The sequence below is a fragment of the Hetaerina americana genome, unplaced genomic scaffold (genome assembly GCF_022747635.1).
Source record: "Hetaerina americana unplaced genomic scaffold, ioHetAmer1.1.p SCAF_27, whole genome shotgun sequence".
Taxonomy (NCBI): Eukaryota; Metazoa; Arthropoda; class Insecta; order Odonata; family Calopterygidae; genus Hetaerina; species Hetaerina americana.
The window spans coordinates 5723048-5743188 of NW_027286841.1; the positions used below are offsets into that span (position 1 = coordinate 5723048).

Genomic DNA, 20141 nt, shown 5'->3' on the forward strand with positions numbered 1-20141 from the left:
CACCAATCCATTAAGAAGATTGCACTTTAGTTACCATGTCATAGCCATAAACTCATGACTCATCACCTGCTATGGTCCTAGACAAGTAGGTTTCACCCTCTTCAGCTCGTCCATACAGTTCCTGATAGGCTTTAACCCAGATGTTGTTTCTGGTCTGCTGTCACCAGGTTAGGCACGATTTTGGCAGAGACTCAATACATCCTCAATGTTTCAATCAGGATTTCATAGCATGAACAAATCGAGATGCCACACTCCTCTGCAAGTCTCCTGAAAGTCAACCATTCATTTGCCTGAATGAGATTGTTCAATTTCTCGATGTGAGGGTCATCAGTTGACATTCATGGTATTCCAGCATGCTTGTCATCTTCCACCGATTGCTGCCCCTTTTTGAACCGGGTAAACCACGCATAATACACGGTACATTTCATAGCATCCTCACCATAAGCCTTGGTGATCAACTGAAAAGTTTCCGTCAAAGATTTCCTGAGTTTCACATAGAATTTCACAAAACAAGGCTGCTCCTTCAAAGAGCTCACTTCGGTGGATACAATTTTTTGTAGTACTCCATGAACATCCCTTCACGCAAACAACTGTAACTAAACAACAAAGTGGTTGAAGGTATTCAGGAAGCTTCTATGGACAGATTGCCTCCAAACATTAAAAAATAGCCAACTAGAGGTGGGGGTATCCAAAAACTTTGGCAACATTTTGAACAGACCACATACTTCCTCTTAACTCCTGAAGTCAACCATCCTTCCCCATTAACATTTCAACCATGAATGCCACACCTCCCTTCATAATGCAAGCCAACGGTTCTTCTTTCTTTCGGTTCTTATTTCTTCTTTCTGCGCCACTTCCTGGCCAAATAAGGTCCCCACATATCCCTCATTCAGAATTTCTCATCAATATCTGCCATTTCATCCTCACCCACAATTCCTTCTCCTTCACCAGCCAATTCTACCTTCAAGTAAAATGCAGTGCTATGGGAAATAGATTTAGCCCATCATATGCCAGTCTCTAATGCGGCCATCTTTAAAAAAATATTCCTCTTAAATTATGCCTAGAAACTTCTTATTTGACTCCGATTCATCAATGGCATTTTCCTTCTCTGGTCGCATGGCACAGAGGGCCTTAACTTCTCCATCTCCACCCTCAACCACTCCTTCCTCTCTCTCTCTCTCTCCTACACCTCCTCCATTTCCTCCCCTAAAATTAAGTTTCTTGCTGGACATCTCCTTCAATAACATTAAACTTAACACTTTTGTCACATCAAACTCAAGTGCAATCAACAGGATCTTCATTACAGCAGATGCGCGACTACGTTTAGTTTCTCTTTTCTTTATGCTCTTGTTTCTTCATTTTCTTCTACGTCATGCCTCGACCATCTAATGTGTCCTCTCAAGACCAACAGTATTAGATCTCAGAACAGGAGAGCATGAATGAATGTGACAGAGGTGAAAGAAGCATGCAAGGTTAGGCTGTTATGAAAGACATTGAGGGAGGTTAGGTTTCAATTATTAACTTAACACATGGTTTTCCTCAAGAGTACCTCCCATAATAAGAAATGCTGTGAAGCGTACGCATGAAGGTAGAACACCAACATGTGAACATAGGACAATGGAAATAGCAGCTCAATAGAAAATGAAACAGTTTCAAAGAAAAGGTTAACTCTGCTTGAATGACAGGTTAGAAAGACTTTCAGACTGAAAGATTGACGCCCCAAATGTTTTGGAAATGAGGAAAGGGTAATGTTTCGCAATCTGAAACTTTCAGATTTTTCTATGGCAGCCACCAACCATGGTTTGTGCCGGTGAAAGATTGAATTGCAACCACACTCACTTCCTCGCCGTCACTACGGCGCTTGGGACTCCTCTCCCCTCCAATGAAAGCAGGCCCGCTGCCGCCTTCGGGACTGCCTCCTGCTTCAAAGGGGGGCTCACGTGGGAGGGGCTTGACGATCCACGCATAGCGCCGCTGCACCAGGCAGAGGGCATTCATGCAGGCCAGCAGGCAGCGGGCCCGCTTGTCCAGGGCCCAGCTCCAGCTGCCCACGCCCCCCTCGGGCCCCACACGGCAGCCCATCACCTCCTGCTCCAGCCGCATTGCTTGCTCATACATGGCACACGCCGCTGAAATCAAACGCAGAAGGCATCATCAATCCACAACACGGAAGCAGATTTAATGGAACTGCAGGAGGACGGCGTGATCTTTGCTTTTTCCAATCACAAATAGCACCTACAATGAAAACAACCTCAATAACGGTAGGAAAAAACACGTTCACAAATAAAGGATTGCCATGCCTAAAAATGACTCCAAATAATTGTTTCGAATAAGCCACATGGTGCACTAATTAACAAGTGAAAGGGTTCCGCATAAAAACGAGAACATGATGGTTAAATATAAGGTTTACTCCAGATGCATTCATAACTTATGAATGCCTAAAAAGAATTGACCGTAAGAAGATGATTGCCTCAATCGAGTTTAATCGCATTTGAACTGTTGAAATGTGATTAAACTCGATTGAGGCAATGGGTTAAACTATTGTAAATTCATGTTTAACCTTCAGATCTTCTTAATTCAAACTATTAAAACTAGCATTGTAGAGTCTTTACAGCACATTTTTAACTTCTCTTTTATCTCACACTTCACAATTTTTCTTAAAATTTTCCAACTGTGTCATACCCTTTTTTACAGACTACAATTTGAAAATTCAGATTACACAAGTAAGAACTACAGAAGCCACTTCGCAGTGGTTGAACAATGGTATAAAACCTAATTTTACCTAAAATTGGAGTATTTCAAGAATTTATTACTTTGCGCAGGCAATTTATATTACTTCAAGAATTTATTACTTTGCGCAGGCAATTTATATCTTACATCAGCTCTGGTTTGAGGTTTTAACTCTAAAGACTGACGGAGTCTTCTTCTCTGCAATCATAGCAATGCCCAAATTTCAATTCTTTTAAACATCCCAGAGTCTTCATTTTCATAGCAGCTTTTGTGCAAGGTCCCATCAATGCCCCATTAACCCCTCCCCCTTTTTGAACATCATTGGTTCTTCCAATCCCCCCTTCTTCATCTTAGTGTCCATATAGAACGTTTGTCTGTTTCCTAGTTCACTTACCAACCTTCAACTGGAAGGGTTTATTTCCTTCAGTTCCCTGAGGAGGATTGCTTTGTATCCGAAATACGCATATCCGACGCACACCCTTATCTTTCCTTCTTCGCTGCTATCGCTTGACTTTGCTCAATTTGAGTCATATTCTCCCAGCATTCAGGCCCCCTCTGCATGTGTGAGAGAGTGTGTCGGCCCTGCCCCTGCCGCAGAATTAATTCCCAGAAGCATTCACTGATATTGCACAAGTGGTCATGACCCAGGCACCCTTGGTGGGGTCTCTTGAACCCAGAGAAGAATCCCATTTCAGGTCCGAGTGTTTGTGTCCGCAGTTGGTCTCTGGCGAGACAGTAACATGACTGCAAACCACCGCAGAAGGGTATTTTGGGCGAGAGGTTGTGGTTGGCCACTGTCGTGGAATGTTTTCTCCCACAAGCCATCACAGCAATTCATAGTTTTCCTTTGGAAGAGTGGTGCTAATTTACTAGGGCCAAAGGAGATTTTCTGAAAAGTTGTCACCGTTCTTTAAACACACAATTTTGGAAGGAACCACTCAAATTACCTTTCCTCATGTTTCCCCTCGTGACATGGAACGAGTAGAGGAAGTCGTAGTAGTTGTGGCCAGAGGAGCGGCTCCCGAGGAGGTCCACGGCCCTGGCCCTCGCCTCCAGCACCGTCTCCACCTCCTCCTCTTCCCCACGGATCGTGCCTCCCCTCCCAGACGCCCTCCCGGCCCCTCCCACCCCCCCTTTTGCCTTGGCCGCACTCACCCCCGATGGCAAATTCACCAGGGTCCTCAGCTCACCACGGTCCCAAAGGGCCGTCACCAGCTGGCGAAGGCAATCCCGCCGACGGTCCCCATCGGGATTACTCACCAGCGCCTCCTGCGCCTCGCTCCAGTGCCCAAGGCGCAGGTGCTCGCGGAACATGATTGAGTGAAGCGTGGGCTGCGAAGAGACGAGGAAGGGTTGATATAGGGGCACTACCCACACAAAGAATTCCCCGGGGATGCCGCCATGCTGCTAATCACAGGCACAGCACCCCTCCCTCTCAATAGACCACGAGTAAAAAACTTAATGATCCCACGCTCCCAAATATCCAAAGCCTGAGGAACAGGTTAAGGACTGGATGATAAACCAAGGGAAGAGTGGGATTACTTTTTCAACAAAAATGATGTCAATAGCAGCTAGAAAATTAGCCATAGGTATTTTTATTGTTGCTTTGTCTGGGACAACATCACGATGGGAGTGATTCATGAAAAGGAAAAAATACAATTCACCAAATTATACGTTCCTAGTGTCAGGCACTGCCAGCATGCTATTAGGTGTTGGAGGGAAATATGTTGTAAAACAAGGGAGTATTTAATGAATACCTATCCAGAGCAATTATTGGAAGAAGAATCTAATAATAATATTCTCACCAGGTCTGGGTCATTTGGATCGGCCACAGTTATGGCTGTTTTCGCCAAATCAATCACTCGATCGTGATAGTTAAGTTGGTCAAACAGCTTAATCACCTGAAAACATTAAGATATTTTGCTAAGTAAATGCATATAATCACACATACAATAAAATTCCTCATTTGCACTTTTCTAGGGACCCCAAATTAAAGTGTAAATTGTAAGTGGAGGAAAACGGAGACTTTTTACTTTTACAAGCTCAAATACTGAAATCATTGTCTACAGTATGATCATCATCATGAATAACTTCAACTGGAATATCTTCCTTTAATTCAGTATGGAATCCTGCCTTCCTTACGCAGTTATATAATGTGGAATCTTCAACTGGCTTCCAAGCTGATGATATGCAGTGTAAAGCATCATGTCCATGCAATTTGATTGTCTTTATATTCCTAGCACAATCATACATAGATATCAATTTCTGTGCCATAATTCTTAGATAATGTACCTCAAACCAGTGGTTGGAGCTCACCAATAGAGAGTATGCAGGGAAAAATTGTGACTATACATTTCTCAAATGTACATTCGGTGGCTGGGCTGGTCATTGGTCAATAAACACTAGAATTTTCCTGTTCTTAGACCCCATTTTAGCTAACAGAGCATGAAGCTCACCCTCAAGTATTTCTGAAATAATTCATGTTTTGGAATTCATTACATATATAGTGGGCAACGTTTTTACATATTTGACCAAAGATGCATGAAGGTCTCTCTGATTCCAATGCAACAATTTCAGAGTGTAAAAATCATTCGCCTTGACTGGGATTCGAACCCAGATCCCTCAATATCCGGTCGAGTGCTTTAGCCACTTAAGCTACCGAGGCGTCCTCTTAAACTGTGAAATTTTGGGACTTTTAAAGGAACAAGATGTTGTGACGAAATAGCGTACATACAATGTCACAGGCATTCGTAGTCGTGCGCGAGGCGCCACAGTCCACGAGGTTAAAGCCAACTTTAAACACTTATGGTGTTTATCCTTTGACAAATTCCAAAGAAATTGCGGGAGATGCCGCAACAGTAACTTTTAACGGAGTCATCCGCTAATGTGCATTTCAATGCAATGCAAGGATATTGAGGGATCTGGGTTCGAATCCCCGTCAAGGCGAATGATTTTTACACTCTGAAATTGTTGCATTGAAATGCACATAGCGGATGACTCCGTTAAAAGTTACTGTTGCGGCATCTCCCGCAGTTTCTTTGGAATTAGTCTCTCTGATTATTTGAATGGGTTTGTATCTGTTGGCAGTACGGACCAAATGATTTAAAATGTTGAGCCTCTCTTAAATATGTATTGATTTTCTTCAATAGCCTTTCCATAAATGGAATATTGTGTATCCAACTCCTACCCTGAAGTGTTTTGACTCATTTACTGCTACTACTGCCTCTAACTATTCTGGGGAAATGAAGTTTTCTTGCTCCAGAACTTACAATTCAAATGACATATTTCAAAGCTATTGATAACGTGGGCCAAATTCTCTAATTATGATAATATATGCACTCTCACTTGGCCAGAATAGTTAATGGTAATGCATAACGTGTAAAATATGAGGTTTGTCTGGGAACCATACAGCCATGCAATATTTTGAGAAAAATATTGCCAACCCAGAGAAATGAGGAGGCCTTAGTTGTCCCAATCGAAGTACGTCCCTTGGGGCCTCACACACTTATCCCAGCATCCCTTTCACTTTTCAAACAATCAACAAATTCCTTTTTCTGAATGGCCATCACCTGCCTTGCATGCATTCTCCTTTATCCCGTCCATAACAGAGTGTTGGGAAGACTGGGCTTCCCAACACTCTGTTGCAATACTTCGAAGGGGACAACTAAGGCCTCCGCATTTCTCCAGGAGGGCTATTTTTTCAAAATATTGCATTGATGGATCCTTCCTAGAAAGCTCTTATGCAGAAAAATATCTCCTTAACTGGGACTGAATAAATTAAGCCCTAGAGTTGTGGATGAAAATGTTTACAGAGCAGATAATCTACTTTGAAACTCTAAATGAATATTTTGAGCAATACATTTAGAATGAATTATGTAAATTCAATTCTACACAAAACGTACTCTTTTAACTTTGGATAAAACTAAAATGTAATCATATGCTAACTGGAAACCTTCCTTAGAAGTTTATCATAAATCACATAAAAACTTCCAGAGGGATACCCCATCAAAATGTACCAACATTCTTGCATTGTAAGTGTGTGAGGTCCCAAGGTGAGTATTTCAAAGGAGTCTAAGGGCTCCTCATTGATCTAAGTTCACTATTTTTCACAAAATATTGCCTGGCTGAATTCTTTCCGGGCAAACATCGTATCTTGAACACTTAAGCGCATTTTGAAGTGCTTGCAGCAAAGACCCTAACCACTCACCAATAAGTAGTACTGGGTGAGAAGCCTCGCATTTGAAGGTTGATCTTCTTCAGCAGAAAAGCCAGCTCCAAAGTCCTTGCCTCCAGCACCTTCAAGATCTTTCTTTAGGCTAGGGTAAATGCCTTTGTGGGGCCTTGACGAGTGCTGCAGAAGAGCATTAGCCATGAAATGGTCAGAGCTGACACCTTCGGCAGCTTGCACCACCAGGTCATGGGCTTTGTCAGCTTCTCCACCTCCAATCAAGAGGGCTGCACCCAAGATGAACTTCCCTGCAGGCAGGAGAACAACAGAAGTATGTCACATTTCAACTTGAAATGGCATACCCTTCAGCAATATTGATGATGATTATGTGTAAGACAAGACAACCATGAAATGCCATACTTTCCCATCGATAATGCGCACGTTATCAATACAAAAATGTTCATTTGATCGAAAAAATGAAGATGCGCATTATGTAATGAAAATTGAAAAAAACCAAACATTTACATACCTATGCACCCGATAATTTAGAGAATAGTCTCGCAAAAATAAATTAGTCTGGAAGAATACCTTTCTAATTGCATTCTATTTTATACAGATCTGCTACTGTCACAGTTATTTCATCCCAAAAATCCATGAGAAAAAGAAGAAACATGTAATTTCTATTCTTCATTTATTCTTATGCATAGTTGTAGTAGTAGTATTCAAGGGAAGGAGGCGACCGACTGCTGAGGTCATTTGCGCCATAGGGGATGGACAGGAAAGGATGAAGGGTGGAGAGGAACCCAGCGTCGGCATAAGTCTACTCTTTACGAAAGGCACCAAGGGGTCCGCAGTTTAACGTCCCATCCGACGGACGGGGTACTCACTCAAAAGGCCCTCCACAAAGCACCTCAAGTAGGGATCGAGATACCACTGAAAAATATTCAACACCGCCGGGATTTGAACCCGGGCCCTTCGGGTGGGAAGCCAGTATGACAGCCACCACACCATCTTGATCCCCCAATTATGCTAATAATGCAACCTTACTAGCAAACCTTTATAAATTATCATTTATTATTACTTCATTCGAGGTCATTGCAACTTTTAGAAAAATATTTTGAAGTATACATTCTGTATCACTATGGATATATGGATAAATGGGTTTTCGAAAATTAACGATATAAGTATTAAAACGTAACCCCTGAATTTGCTACAGTTTTATTTTCTAAATATATTTTGTACCTCAAATAAATGGAAACTGAAAAAATTGAGTAACATGGTGTCAGTAGAGATCAGGTGGAAAAGATTCCCAATGAAAGGCTAATTCCTTGCACTTATCATACGTGGAATACTCATTTTTAGCAGCTTCGGCGTAGCAAAATAATTATCTTCACCAACGTCATCACAAACTTTTTCCTCCTAAGCACCTAATTTTCCATCTCCTCTCCCATTATCTTATTATTTCATGCAGACTTCTTACTGCAGCTGCAGTCCAGCCCTCTCCTCATTCGGCCACTGCAGCTTCTGATGCTCCTTTGGTGGTGGAATAGCAATGGTGGCATTTGGTGGTTGCAGAATGATAATGGAATGGAGTCAGAGGTGTCCTCCATGAGAACTTGACCCACCGATATACAACGTGAACTGGTTTATGCGCTCACTTTCATCACAAACACCAAATTTTAAAGAAGAAAACTCTTACTTACTCTCCAATTCATCAACAACAATTTCAACGTCTCACAACGAAAGAACACATTCCATGGAACATGCCCTAGCAACGTGCTATCATAATTTTTTTCCCTTGACCTTTTACAGGGTCACCTGATAAACAATGAAGATTAACAACTATTATTACAGTAGTCTACGATCAAATGTGAGTTTTTGATGGACTTTCTAAGCCTAGCCTAACTTGACAAAATGACACTGCATGAAACACTCCTTCAATTCTCTTTTTTTCCATTTTCCTAACTCACCTCCCCAATACTCTCCATCCATCATGTTTTCTAAATTCCATGCCACTCAAAAAGTACCAAATTCATTTTCCTGCTCCCTTTGAATTTCTCAACAACCCTATCTCCTCTCCCACTACTACTTCGGCATTTTTTTACTCTCCATTTACCCATTTACATGGTTTGCAGAAAAAGTACCAGAAAAAGTTTTGGAAAAAAAAAAGATTTATTTTAGATATTCTTACAATGCCTCAAATATCTTCAAAGTACATCCCTTGACTGTCGACACACCTTTGCCAGGGGCTTTTCCACGACTCAAAGGCTCCCTGGAAGGTGGAAGGTCCTCAAGGATACTATGCATGTAAGATTCCTCCACGGCTTGACTTAACGTCCCATGGTGGTGGTGTCCTTCATGTGAGGGAGGGAGGATTTCACTTTTGGGAATAGGAAATAGTCTACTGGTACCAAGTCGTGACTGTGAGGGGGTTGGTAAATAGTCACAATGACATACAGGCAGAGGGTCTTCGCAAGCAGAGACTTGACTCTGCTCTTGGTCATCCATCAAGGCCTTCGGGACGAGTTTCGCTCAGATCTTTTGCAATGCCAACTTTTCAATGATAACAATGGTGTGTGCACAGTCATCTTTGTATCAATGCCAATATAAGATTTGCGATTGTTTGCACAATTAACCAACAGTCTGAATTAACCTCTTCACGTGCATGGCATGAAAATATTAGTAGTGGTACTTTTCATACAAACCTTGTATTTTACTTATTCCATCCTTCTCCACACCCACACATCAAAAACCTCTGTACTTTTGCCGCCCTTACCTCAATAACTAAGTTTTCTAATCATACAAAGTCATGCTCCAAATTGATATTTTCAAAACAGTGGAACCATGCTTAGCAAGTAATAGCATCCCTGTGACGTTGTGCTTGGCGCAGCGTCACTTGCCCAGTTCGAATACGCGCGCCTCTCTCGCGAGCCGTAGAACGGCGGGGCGCTATCTGTTGGCGCCGACAATGTATGTAAGAAAAAAGAAGAGCGGGGCGCGCCGCGCGCGGAGAGTGCCGGCCAACACGTGGTAAGGAGAGTTCGTTGTGGGATGCCCGAGAGAGAAGGTCGTGTGCTATCATCGTCGAGTCACCGACAGCCTGCGAACACCGGGGGTGCGCGTGCCAGCAACCGACCTCGCCGTGTGGGCCCCCCGCAGGCCCCGACCGGAACATCGGGAGCCAGCAGTCGACAGCGAGGCGGCCATCTTCGGCTGCAGCCGAGCGGCCACCCAACATCGTGGCCCAGCAGGCGTCGGCACCGCGCGTCATGTTTGCTTGGGAGCGCCCACACCTTTTCTTGTGATAATAAATAGTTCTTGTGAAGTTTACTCGTCGTAGTCCATTTTTATGCGCCTCCTAGCGTCCCTCGTGATTTCAGCTGAAGAGCCGCTGCCCACCCCGGGGCACATAAAAGGTGAGCGAGCCCTCCCCTGGGACGAGGAGTGTGATGGGCCAGGTGACAGCCAGCGGCGTGACTCTGCGGCTAGCCATGCGGCTAGCCTGGCGCCCTCAAAACAAGTAGAGTCGCGGCCTCCCTTGTCTCGCGGTATCGGGGAAAATTTATCTATGAATTAAATACCGCGTCACAAATGGCGCCCAACGTGGGGCAAATCCTTTAATTATTCAATAGGTTAAGAATTTTCTTCTTCCTAATTTACAATGGAGGGTGACACTGGATTTTTGGCGAGATATCAGAGAGATATGAGGGCACTGCTACGGCATTCAGCGGTAAAGGCAGAATTTGAAATAATTAAGCAAATGAGTGAAGAAGAGGTGGAAAATGAGTTGTCAAGTAAAGGACACTCCTTGGTAGGGCCACTCTTAGTGCGCAAAGAGCGATTATTGCGGGCTAAGCTTCTTTTGGCACAACCACGGTTAGGGACACCATGGTCAAAGAATTGGACGAAGATGTGCAGCCTGACGATGTAACCCTCTCAGGAGCTTTATACGCCTTAAACTGGGACGAAGACCTAGATGCAGGGCGGAAAATGAAACGAGCATGCAGTAAGGGGCATAAAAAGAAGCACATCGAGACGGAGAAAGTTGCCGCAAGCGACGGAGAAATTAATGAGGAACTGAACCCCATTCGGACCATTACAGCAAACGCAGCGGGGGGCCCTCAGCCCAAACTGCCGCTGATGGACTCATATGATTTTCCGCCGCTGGGGGAAAGGAAAGAAGCGTCAGATTTGACCAGAGAAAAGAAAAAACTGCGCATTCTGCCTTCGGAAGCGAAATCAAATCAGAAAGAGATACCAGTACAGAGCGACCGCAACTCTGAGGAAATAAAGGAGTTGCGGAGTCAATTGCAACAGCAGAACGAGATGATCAACAACCTAACGGATGGAATTAGCCGAATTTTACAAAAATTGGGCAGTGAGAAGAACGATAAGGAAGTGAACTTGAGAAAGGGTTCCAAGAAAAAGTATCGGAGGGAAATAACATCCACTTCGTCATCTTCTTCAGAGTCGGAGGTAACGAGCGGGTCGTTATCTACTGACAGCAGTGATGACTCGGACGATGTATCAGGGGACGATGGACATAGACAGAGCATCAGCTATGAGTTAGGAAGGGCCATAACGAGACCTACGTGGTCTAGGCCTTCACAGGCGAGAGACCAGGGACCGGGCTTTGACGGAGCTTGTTATTCCTGCGGAGAGTCGGGACATAGGGCAAATGCATGCCCGAGAGTCCAGTGTTTCAGCTGTGGCGCAAGGGGGCATATCAGTGTCAATTGCCCCAGTCGACCTGGAAGGACACAAGAAAAGTGCCAACTTTGCGGCAAGGTCGGCTTATTGGCAATTAATTGCCCTAATTGCAAACACCTGTTTACTCGGCAGGAAAACGGACAAGCGGGGAGTCGCCTAGCCCAAGCGGCTTCCCCGCAAACCAATCCGTCGAACATAAATCGGCTGAATTAGATTTAGATAATCATAGGAATAAGTCGATTAGGTTAGGAAATGGTGATTCGATTTTGGAAAAGCCGAGTTGGACAGCCAAATTCTGCGAACCAAATTCGATCAAGGGAGATGTAAATAGTGGAATAAAGGATTGTATAGAGAAAGGAAGGGAGATAAACTCAGATGGGCCAGATGAAACATCTGCTCCTGGGTCGAGTTGGACAGCCAACATCCGCCACCCATCTGAGGCGTTGGCAAAGATCAAGGATGAAGAAATCTACAGATCGAGGTGGACAGCCAACCTCTATCGATCTGGCCAATGCAATGGAGCTATCAGGAAAAGCTCTCCAGCTGAGCAGTCGAGACGGACGGCCGACCTCCACTGCAAAGCTGATATTTGCTGTCCAGCCGTTGATTTCGCCGAGCCGAGCGGGTCAGCCCGTCTCCGCCCACCAAATCAACCGCATATGGGGCAGAAGGCGCATTGGTCGACGGAGTCAGCTCCGCTCTGCCAATCCGTTAGGTCGGGAGAAAGCGAAAGGGTCAAGTCTTTGGTAGGATCGAACAGGCCAGCCTGTCTCCAGCCGCCAAAGCAAGCAGAGAGTGAGAGAATGAGTGAGAGGCCTCAGAGCATCTCGTCGGTGCCACAAAGCCCGCCGAGACATGCGTGGAATGTAGATTCTGCCCAGTCGCTTCACGCGGGCCGGAAATCAGAACAGGAGAGCGATTATGAGAAATTGCCTCAAGTACTGTTCGCTCTGGATCGGTTGTGTTCCAACAAAGGGACGGGCAGGAATGAGTCGAGTGAGAGTGTGACATACCCTGTAACCATTGAGGACAAACCTGATAGGCTGTGTCCGGTTCAGGGAGGGGGAGTCGGCGTGGAGTCCACGCCTAGAGTGAGTTTAGCGAGTGTGACGGCAGGGCTAGTAATCAATAAGGAGAAGAGCGAGTTTTGTTGTACCAGGGCTGCATATCTTGGATATCTGTTAGACGCAGAGGGACTTAGACCAGATCCGGAAAAGATAGCTCCAGTCGTGAATTATCCAGCACCATCTAACCTCAAACAACTAAGACGATTTCTTGGTATGATTGGATGGTACGCTCGGTTCATAAAGGACGATTCGGAAATCAAGCTTCCATTGGTCAAGTTATTGCACAAAGGTCAAGAGTGGGAATGGACAGAGGAACAGCAGAAAGTGTTTGAGACATACAAAAGGGCCATTACAGAAGCCCCGGTCTTGGCAAGGCCGGACTTCTCTAAACCCTTCATCGTACAAACTGATGCGAGTAGTGAAGCAATTGGAGGTGTTCTTTCTCAAGTGAATGAGGACGGAGAACATCCAATCGTTTATGTCAGCCGAGTTCTCACATCAGCTGAGAAAAACTATACGACGACAGAGAGAGAGTTGTTAGCTATTCTATGGGCCATAAAAAAACTAAGGCCTTATTTAGAGGGCTACAAGTTCCTCGTGATCACAGACCACTCCGCACTCCAATTCCTGCGAAATCTCAAGGAACCTACGGGTAGGCTCGCGAGATGGGCGCTGGAGTTGCAGCAGTGGGACTTCGAGGTGGTGCATCGTCGAGGTAAAATCCATGATTTGCCTGATGCACTATCTCGTATGTACGAGCAACTTTCTGGCGAAGAGAAGATCGCTGAAATTACGGAAGTAAAGGATGAGGACTACCAACGCAGAGTCGAGGAAGTCAGCAAATATCCGGAGAGGTATAAAAATTGGAAGGTCGAAGCGGGCCACTTGTATCGTTACAAGTACGATGAGCTGCTCGATCCAATCGCTGATTGTGAAGAGGGCTGGAAACTCGTGCTTCCAAAAGAATGTCGAGAGCGGGTCATAAGGGATGCCCATTGTGAACCTTCATCGGGCCACCTCGGAGTGGAAAAGACCTTCGATCGAGTCGTACGAGATTACTATTGGAGAGGGGCCTATCACGACATTCACAACTTTGTGAGGCAATGTCAGGACTGTCAACAGTTCAAAACGTCGCAGCAAGCGCCTCAGGGACTATTGGGTAAAAGAACGGTAGAGAGACCATGGAGCGTCGTAGCAGCAGATCTCATGGAGTTTCCGCTTAGCAAAGCCAAGAACAAGTACTTAATAATCTTTCAGGACTTATTTTCAAGATGGGTGGAGCTAAAGGTGGTCAGAGTTTGATAACAAATGCGTAAGAGAAGCATTGGCAGAGTATGGAATAACGCATACAACAACGCCTCCATACCATGCTCAGGCAAACCCAGTGGAAAGATCCAATCGAACGCTGAAGACGGCCATCGCGATGTTTGTAGAAAAAGACCATAGAGACTGGGATCAGCATTTACACGAACTAAGGCATGCAGTCAACACTGCGAAGCAGGCCTCGACTAAGATCTCGCCAGCCTACTTGAACTTCGGAAGGCATCCACTGCCAGTGAAGAGTTTGCGGCGCGAGCTTGAAAAGGGGGAAGGCATAGAGAGCAGATTGGATCCACAAGCGTGGAAAAAGAGGGCCGATAGGTTAGGCTTATTACGAGATCTAGTAGCCGAGAACATAGAGAAAGCTCAGGAAAAACAGGCGCGAGCGTATAATAAGGGTAGAAGAAACATCCGTCGGGATCACGTCCAGTGGGATTGATAGGTTTTCAGCCAAGCTAGCCCCTAAATTTGAAGGACCAATCGCGATACTAAAAAAACTGTCTCCAACAGTCTATATAGTAGAAACGCGTTCCAATAAGCAAAACGCGAAAGTAGATATTGGTGACTTGAAAAGATATATAGCACCAAGATCCACTCGTCAAAGTGGTGAGTCCTCCGAGCGCCAAGCCCACGGAGCACACTCTCAAAAAAAGTTCCTTATGAATTTTGGTATTATGTAATAGGTCAGCATTGTGTGTTTGCCTCATGTTATCTTGTCTGTGTGTCAAAGTGAGCGATTCATTTTTCAATTATGTGAAAATCTCTGTCGGACATTATTGTTGTTATGGCACATAGCCCTTGAATTGTGGTGAATGAAAGTTTGCAAACGAGGTGTGATGTGTTTGAGCTGAGGACGTACTGCCTTTTATAGAGTGAATTATCTGAGCGAGTGATGCTTTTGTTGAAATTTTGTGAGAAATTCCCTTGGAATGTATGAAAGATTCATGCCAAAAGTTTGTTCATACCAAATGTATTACTTGATGTTCATAGAGAATGTGGTTAAAATTAGAAAAAGTTGTGCTATCCATTTTCTATCCAATAGCTGAAGACAGAATCTCAAAACTGAGTGAACTACTGGTAGAAGTCTGTGAAATTGTTGTTATTATATTGTGTTCATAGGTTTCAGTTGCAGGCTCGTTTGTAAGCGGTCCACTCGGACGAGTGTCCGGCTTAGGGAGGGGGTATGTGACGTTGTGCTTGGCGCAGCGTCACTTGCCCAGTTCGAATACGCGCGCCTCTCTCGCGAGCCGTAGAACGGCGGGGCGCTATCTGTTGGCGCCGACAATGTATGTAAGAAAAAAGAAGAGCGGGGCGCGCCGCGCGCGGAGAGTGCCGGCCAACACGTGGTAAGGAGAGTTCGTTGTGGGATGCCCGAGAGAGAAGGTCGTGTGCTATCATCGTCGAGTCACCGACAGCCTGCGAACACCGGGGGTGCGCGTGCCAGCAACCGACCTCGCCGTGTGGGCCCCCCGCAGGCCCCGACCGGAACATCGGGAGCCAGCAGTCGACAGCGAGGCGGCCATCTTCGGCTGCAGGCGTCGGCACCGCGCGTCATGTTTGCTTGGGAGCGCCCACACCTTTTCTTGTGATAATAAATAGTTCTTGTGAAGTTTACTCGTCGTAGTCCATTTTTATGCGCCTCCTAGCGTCCCTCGTGATTTCAGCTGAAGAGCCGCTGCCCACCCCGGGGCACATAAAAGGTGAGCGAGCCCTCCCCTGGGACGAGGAGTGTGATGGGCCAGGTGACAGCCAGCGGCGTGACTCTGCGGCTAGCCATGCGGCTAGCCTGGCGCCCTCAAAACAAGTAGAGTCGCGGCCTCCCTTGTCTCGCGGTATCGGGGAAAATTTATCTATGAATTAAATACCGCGTCACATCCCAAACATGATTTTTTAAAGGGGTTTATGAGCAAATTTGTGCATAAAAGTAAGCCCTTTGTCTCTCTGTGAGGGGAGGGAGGATGCCTCGCGCCATCCGCTGCCGACAGTCGTGCCTCACAGTCCTTACCCGTGACTTTAGGGGTGGGGACCAAGAGCTGCAAGTCAATGTAATGGATGAATATACCCTTTTTACTTTTCAATTCTGCATGACCTGTCCTGTTATGGTTGAAGCTTGTCGTACAAATGGTTGCGGTTCATTTTAAATCACTTTTTTCACATTACATATAAAATTAATTCATTAGGTGAATCAATCCTCGTTTTGAATTAGGTCTTCCTCCAACATGTATACAAATTGGCATGTTATTTGATAGTTTTTTTAACAAATACTTCTCCCTTCCTCTCCTATATCCTTCTTTATCACTCACCCTTCCCACCTGGTGATGCTTTCATCCCTTGCCACACACCTTTTTGGTGGATCGCAGGGTATTTATGTCAATAATGAGAAGAGTATCCCAGAATGATTGCACACCCACTGCCAATTGTTCTGCTATCATCTTGGTGTCGCTAGTGATGACAAATTTCTTCAAAACTGCGTTCAGATATATTTGTTGTGATTTTCTAGTGAAAGTACAATAAAACTTTGAGCATAGTTTTAAAACTGTCTCAGAAGAAAAAGCAGCAAGAAGACAGCCATGGGAGAATAAACATGACCGGAAGAATCAAAAGTAAAATCATACAGAGATGAGAATGAGGTGTGAACATGGGTGATCTAGTAAACACACACACCATTGGTCTCCACTAGCCATTTGCATCATCCTCAGGGACAAAGACAAAGCTAAGAAGATAGATGTTTCAAAGGGAGTGAGAAGAATATCTCTGCAATGGTTACGCATCCTCAAAGGTGTTGGAACGTTGCTTCTCGCATGGATAAAAGAACAATTGCAACGTGATGCCTTGTAATGCAAATGCAATGCTATTAACAAGAACAGTATCAGTTGTGAGAAGGTGAAAGTGATTTTTGTTGGCCTTGTTAAGAAAATGCCCAGGATCATGAATGGCCAAAGGAGAAGTATTTAAGGGAAGCCGTGAGTGATGCAAGAGTTTAAGAGAAGAGCCTGTATTCACGGCATTGAGAGGCGTGGTGGAGCCACAGGCTCTGATTCAAAGGCATCCGGGGACTTCATCTGTGACTCGAAGGGCTTAAGAAGAGGAAAAGTGCAATTTGGAGGCTTTAGAAGTGTGCACGTGGAAAGCAATGGAAAAAGTGAAATGGGCAAACAACAGAACTAGCACTAGGCATGGTGACATTTCAAGAAGAACCCACATTTGTGCGACAGATACACAGGAAACTTTAAATGACTATCATCTTAGAGAGAGGAACCATTGTTCCAAACATCCAACGGATGGCGGCAGCAATAAAGGGTTCATCATAAAAATTGCATCACGGTTATGCACTCAATATTTTTTGATAAAATTACTCACGTAGTCCCAGTTTGATCTCTTTATGAGAATATCAAACAAGACAGTTTCAGGCATAACATGGTGGAAATCCCTCATGATGAAAGAAGACACTTTGCTTTTCCAGTTTCAGTACACTCTTTACTCGGTCGTAATGGAAATACGGTACGTGAAAAAGCTAGCACATAAGTAACCCTGAAGTGTAACATCTTCAGGACCTGAATATGTTATGCTGTACCAAAACCTAGGTCGTAATAAAAATACTCATGTGGAAAAGCCAAGTCTCTTTATGAGAATCGAAATCAATGAATTACTCATGCAATAACAATTTCTAAGGTTTAGGTAATTACTCACTTGAGCAACTGTTCCACTCACACCAACTCTGAAGAAGTCTTACGTATTCTTGGATCAAAACATACTGGCGTGATGACAGTAGAAATTCAGGGAAAATGAAGTTCCGGCTGATTGGCCATCTATTTCATTGTCAAGAAGACTATCACAGTTGAATAAAAAAAATAGATTTAAAAAAATATACATGAACATATTTTGGCATTCAAGACCCCCTTCAATAGTTGAGGCTAATGCAGAGTATACCTACACTAAGCAGGAGTTGAATCCAAAACAATGAGGCAAAGCAAGAGACTATGCACTCCTAATTCAAGTCAACCAAATGCTCCAAATTATGAGAATCACTAACGTAGCTGGAGCCTCATTAAACCTTACACTGTGACTGAACGAGCAAAACGCAGTCAAGTAATGACTGAAAGAGCTTTCCTAAATCCAACAAAGGATACATGAGCTGCCCGACGAGGGTGACATATGGGAGCATAGCAGAGTGCCACTGACAGTTGAACAGGTTGGGGTTTCCTTCCCCTTCCTCACTTCTCACCCCACCGTGCATGAGGCGGACTGAGAGTGAATGCGCGTGGCGACCCCCATCGGATGCCAGGAATAACTCCGCCAGCGTCCAAGCACCCCCCCTGCCCAACGGGTGCAGGTGGTGCAGTGTGGGGCCTCCCACCGAGCTCGAACTCTTGCTGTCGTTTATTTTCAGCAACATCATCTGCTGAAGGCTGTTTTCCCTTGGAAAAAAAAGGAAGAATTCGACTCACTGAATCCACTGATTTGTTCCAATCTTAACCATCCAACTAACTTCAGAATAATGCACATCATATCCTCCCATGATTATATCAAAACTTAAAAATAAATACTGGTGAGAGAAAAATAATACCTGTCCTAAAATGCCACCAATATATGACTGCTTTTCCATTTTTTGAAATGGGAATCCCAAAAAGGAAAATTCCTCCCTTAAAAATACTACTACATGAGCCCATAAAACCCTTCCTTACATGCTTTCCTAATTCCTTAAAGTGACTCCTTTTGGATGTTATCTATCTCAACTGAATTATTTCATTTGGTTTCATGCCTTTTCTATGATGCAGCTACATATTTACAGCTCTGAGATATCATTATCAGCATCAAGCATGTGCAAGAAATAAAAAGATGAACTCTCAATTCGCAAAGCATTTGATTGATAATAACCATAAAAGTGATTTTGATTTCGAAATTTTACATGTTGAAAGCAAAGGCTATAGATTAGACGCCTTAGAACATTTAGAAATTTTAAATAGTGTTTGTTTAAATGAAAATATTGTTAACGAATTTCTGTATGCCTCCCACTCTCCCCTCCTTAAAGTCCCAATCCTCACGGTGGGCGATGACACCGCCCCCTCCCCTTCATCTAACCCTCTCTAATCCGCTGACTCACGAGAGCTCTACAATGTAGACTTCTCCCTCCCGCTCCACATTCCAACAACATCGCGGAGGGGACGCCAAACTGCCCTCCCCTCCGGCACGCAAACCAATCCTGACTTTACCCCTCTCAAACCTTCCTGATTATCTCCACCCTCCCCCGCCCTGGCTGTATATATAAGAAGGGCTGCAAATGTAGAGAGCTCACCTGATGATGAAGTTTTACTTCGAAACCCGGGTCGTGTGAATAAATCGTTTTCGTGTGGAACTACAAAGTTAGTCCTTTCATTTATTTATAATGAATCGGTTCCATAAAGTTACGCCAGAAACCATTAATTATCTTTCCATTTTGCCAAAATCTTGTCGGCTTTGACTAATATTTTACCCTTTAATTAATTTTAATGGTGCTAATGGATTTTACTTTCTTATACTATGACAGTTTCTTCACCAATTCTACATAGCATGCCCATTTTTCCACCTCTGTTAAACTGTCCATATCCTTGTGCTTCTCATTCCATATTTAATCTTCTCCATTCATTTCTCACCTCAGTTAAACATTTAACTCTTTATACTTACTTCTCCCTAGTTCTGCGTTCATGGTTCTTCCATTTCCCACTTTCATACATCCTAATGATTTTATCTCTAATCCAATGCTTCCCAACCCTTTCCCTACTCATCACTCCTGTAGTATACCATTTTCATCCCTTCAAGAAATTACCACCTTAATTCTACTCTATCCGTCCTCTTATCCTCATTCAGTATTTTATTAAATGCCTCCAGGTCCTCCTTTTTCCCTAGTTGTTTTTTCATTCCATTGTTTTATTCTTCATTCTTCTGCAATTAACGTCACACTTAATGAGTACTAAGTTGTGATCCAAATCCATATCTGCTCCCGAGAAATGGCATTCATTAATCATTCTTTTCTTAAATCTATGCAAAGCCACAACATAATCTAACTCATATGTCCATGAATCTCTCGGCATATTAATGCGTTCCTCTGCATAATTGTGGTGTTTAAACCAGTTGCTAGAATGAAGCTCTTTCTCCTGCAAACTGCT

At 44.2% G+C, this 20141-nt stretch overlaps 1 protein-coding gene across 1 annotated transcript in view; it reads right to left on the bottom strand.

Annotated features, from left to right (window-relative positions):
• LOC139689672 (nuclear pore complex protein Nup160 homolog) overlaps positions 1–20141 on the bottom strand; it is a 67167-nt gene that overhangs the window by 16984 nt on the left and 30042 nt on the right. The window contains exons 15-21 of the mRNA XM_071586861.1: positions 18126–18413; positions 17686–17804; positions 6938–7206; positions 4536–4631; positions 3882–4062; positions 3678–3806; positions 1840–2129 (exon numbers count right to left, since the gene is read on the bottom strand). Coding sequence (XP_071442962.1) covers positions 1840–2129; positions 3678–3806; positions 3882–4062; positions 4536–4631; positions 6938–7206; positions 17686–17804; positions 18126–18413 — 1372 coding nt within the window. The remainder of the gene's footprint in view (positions 1–1839; positions 2130–3677; positions 3807–3881; positions 4063–4535; positions 4632–6937; positions 7207–17685; positions 17805–18125; positions 18414–20141) is intronic.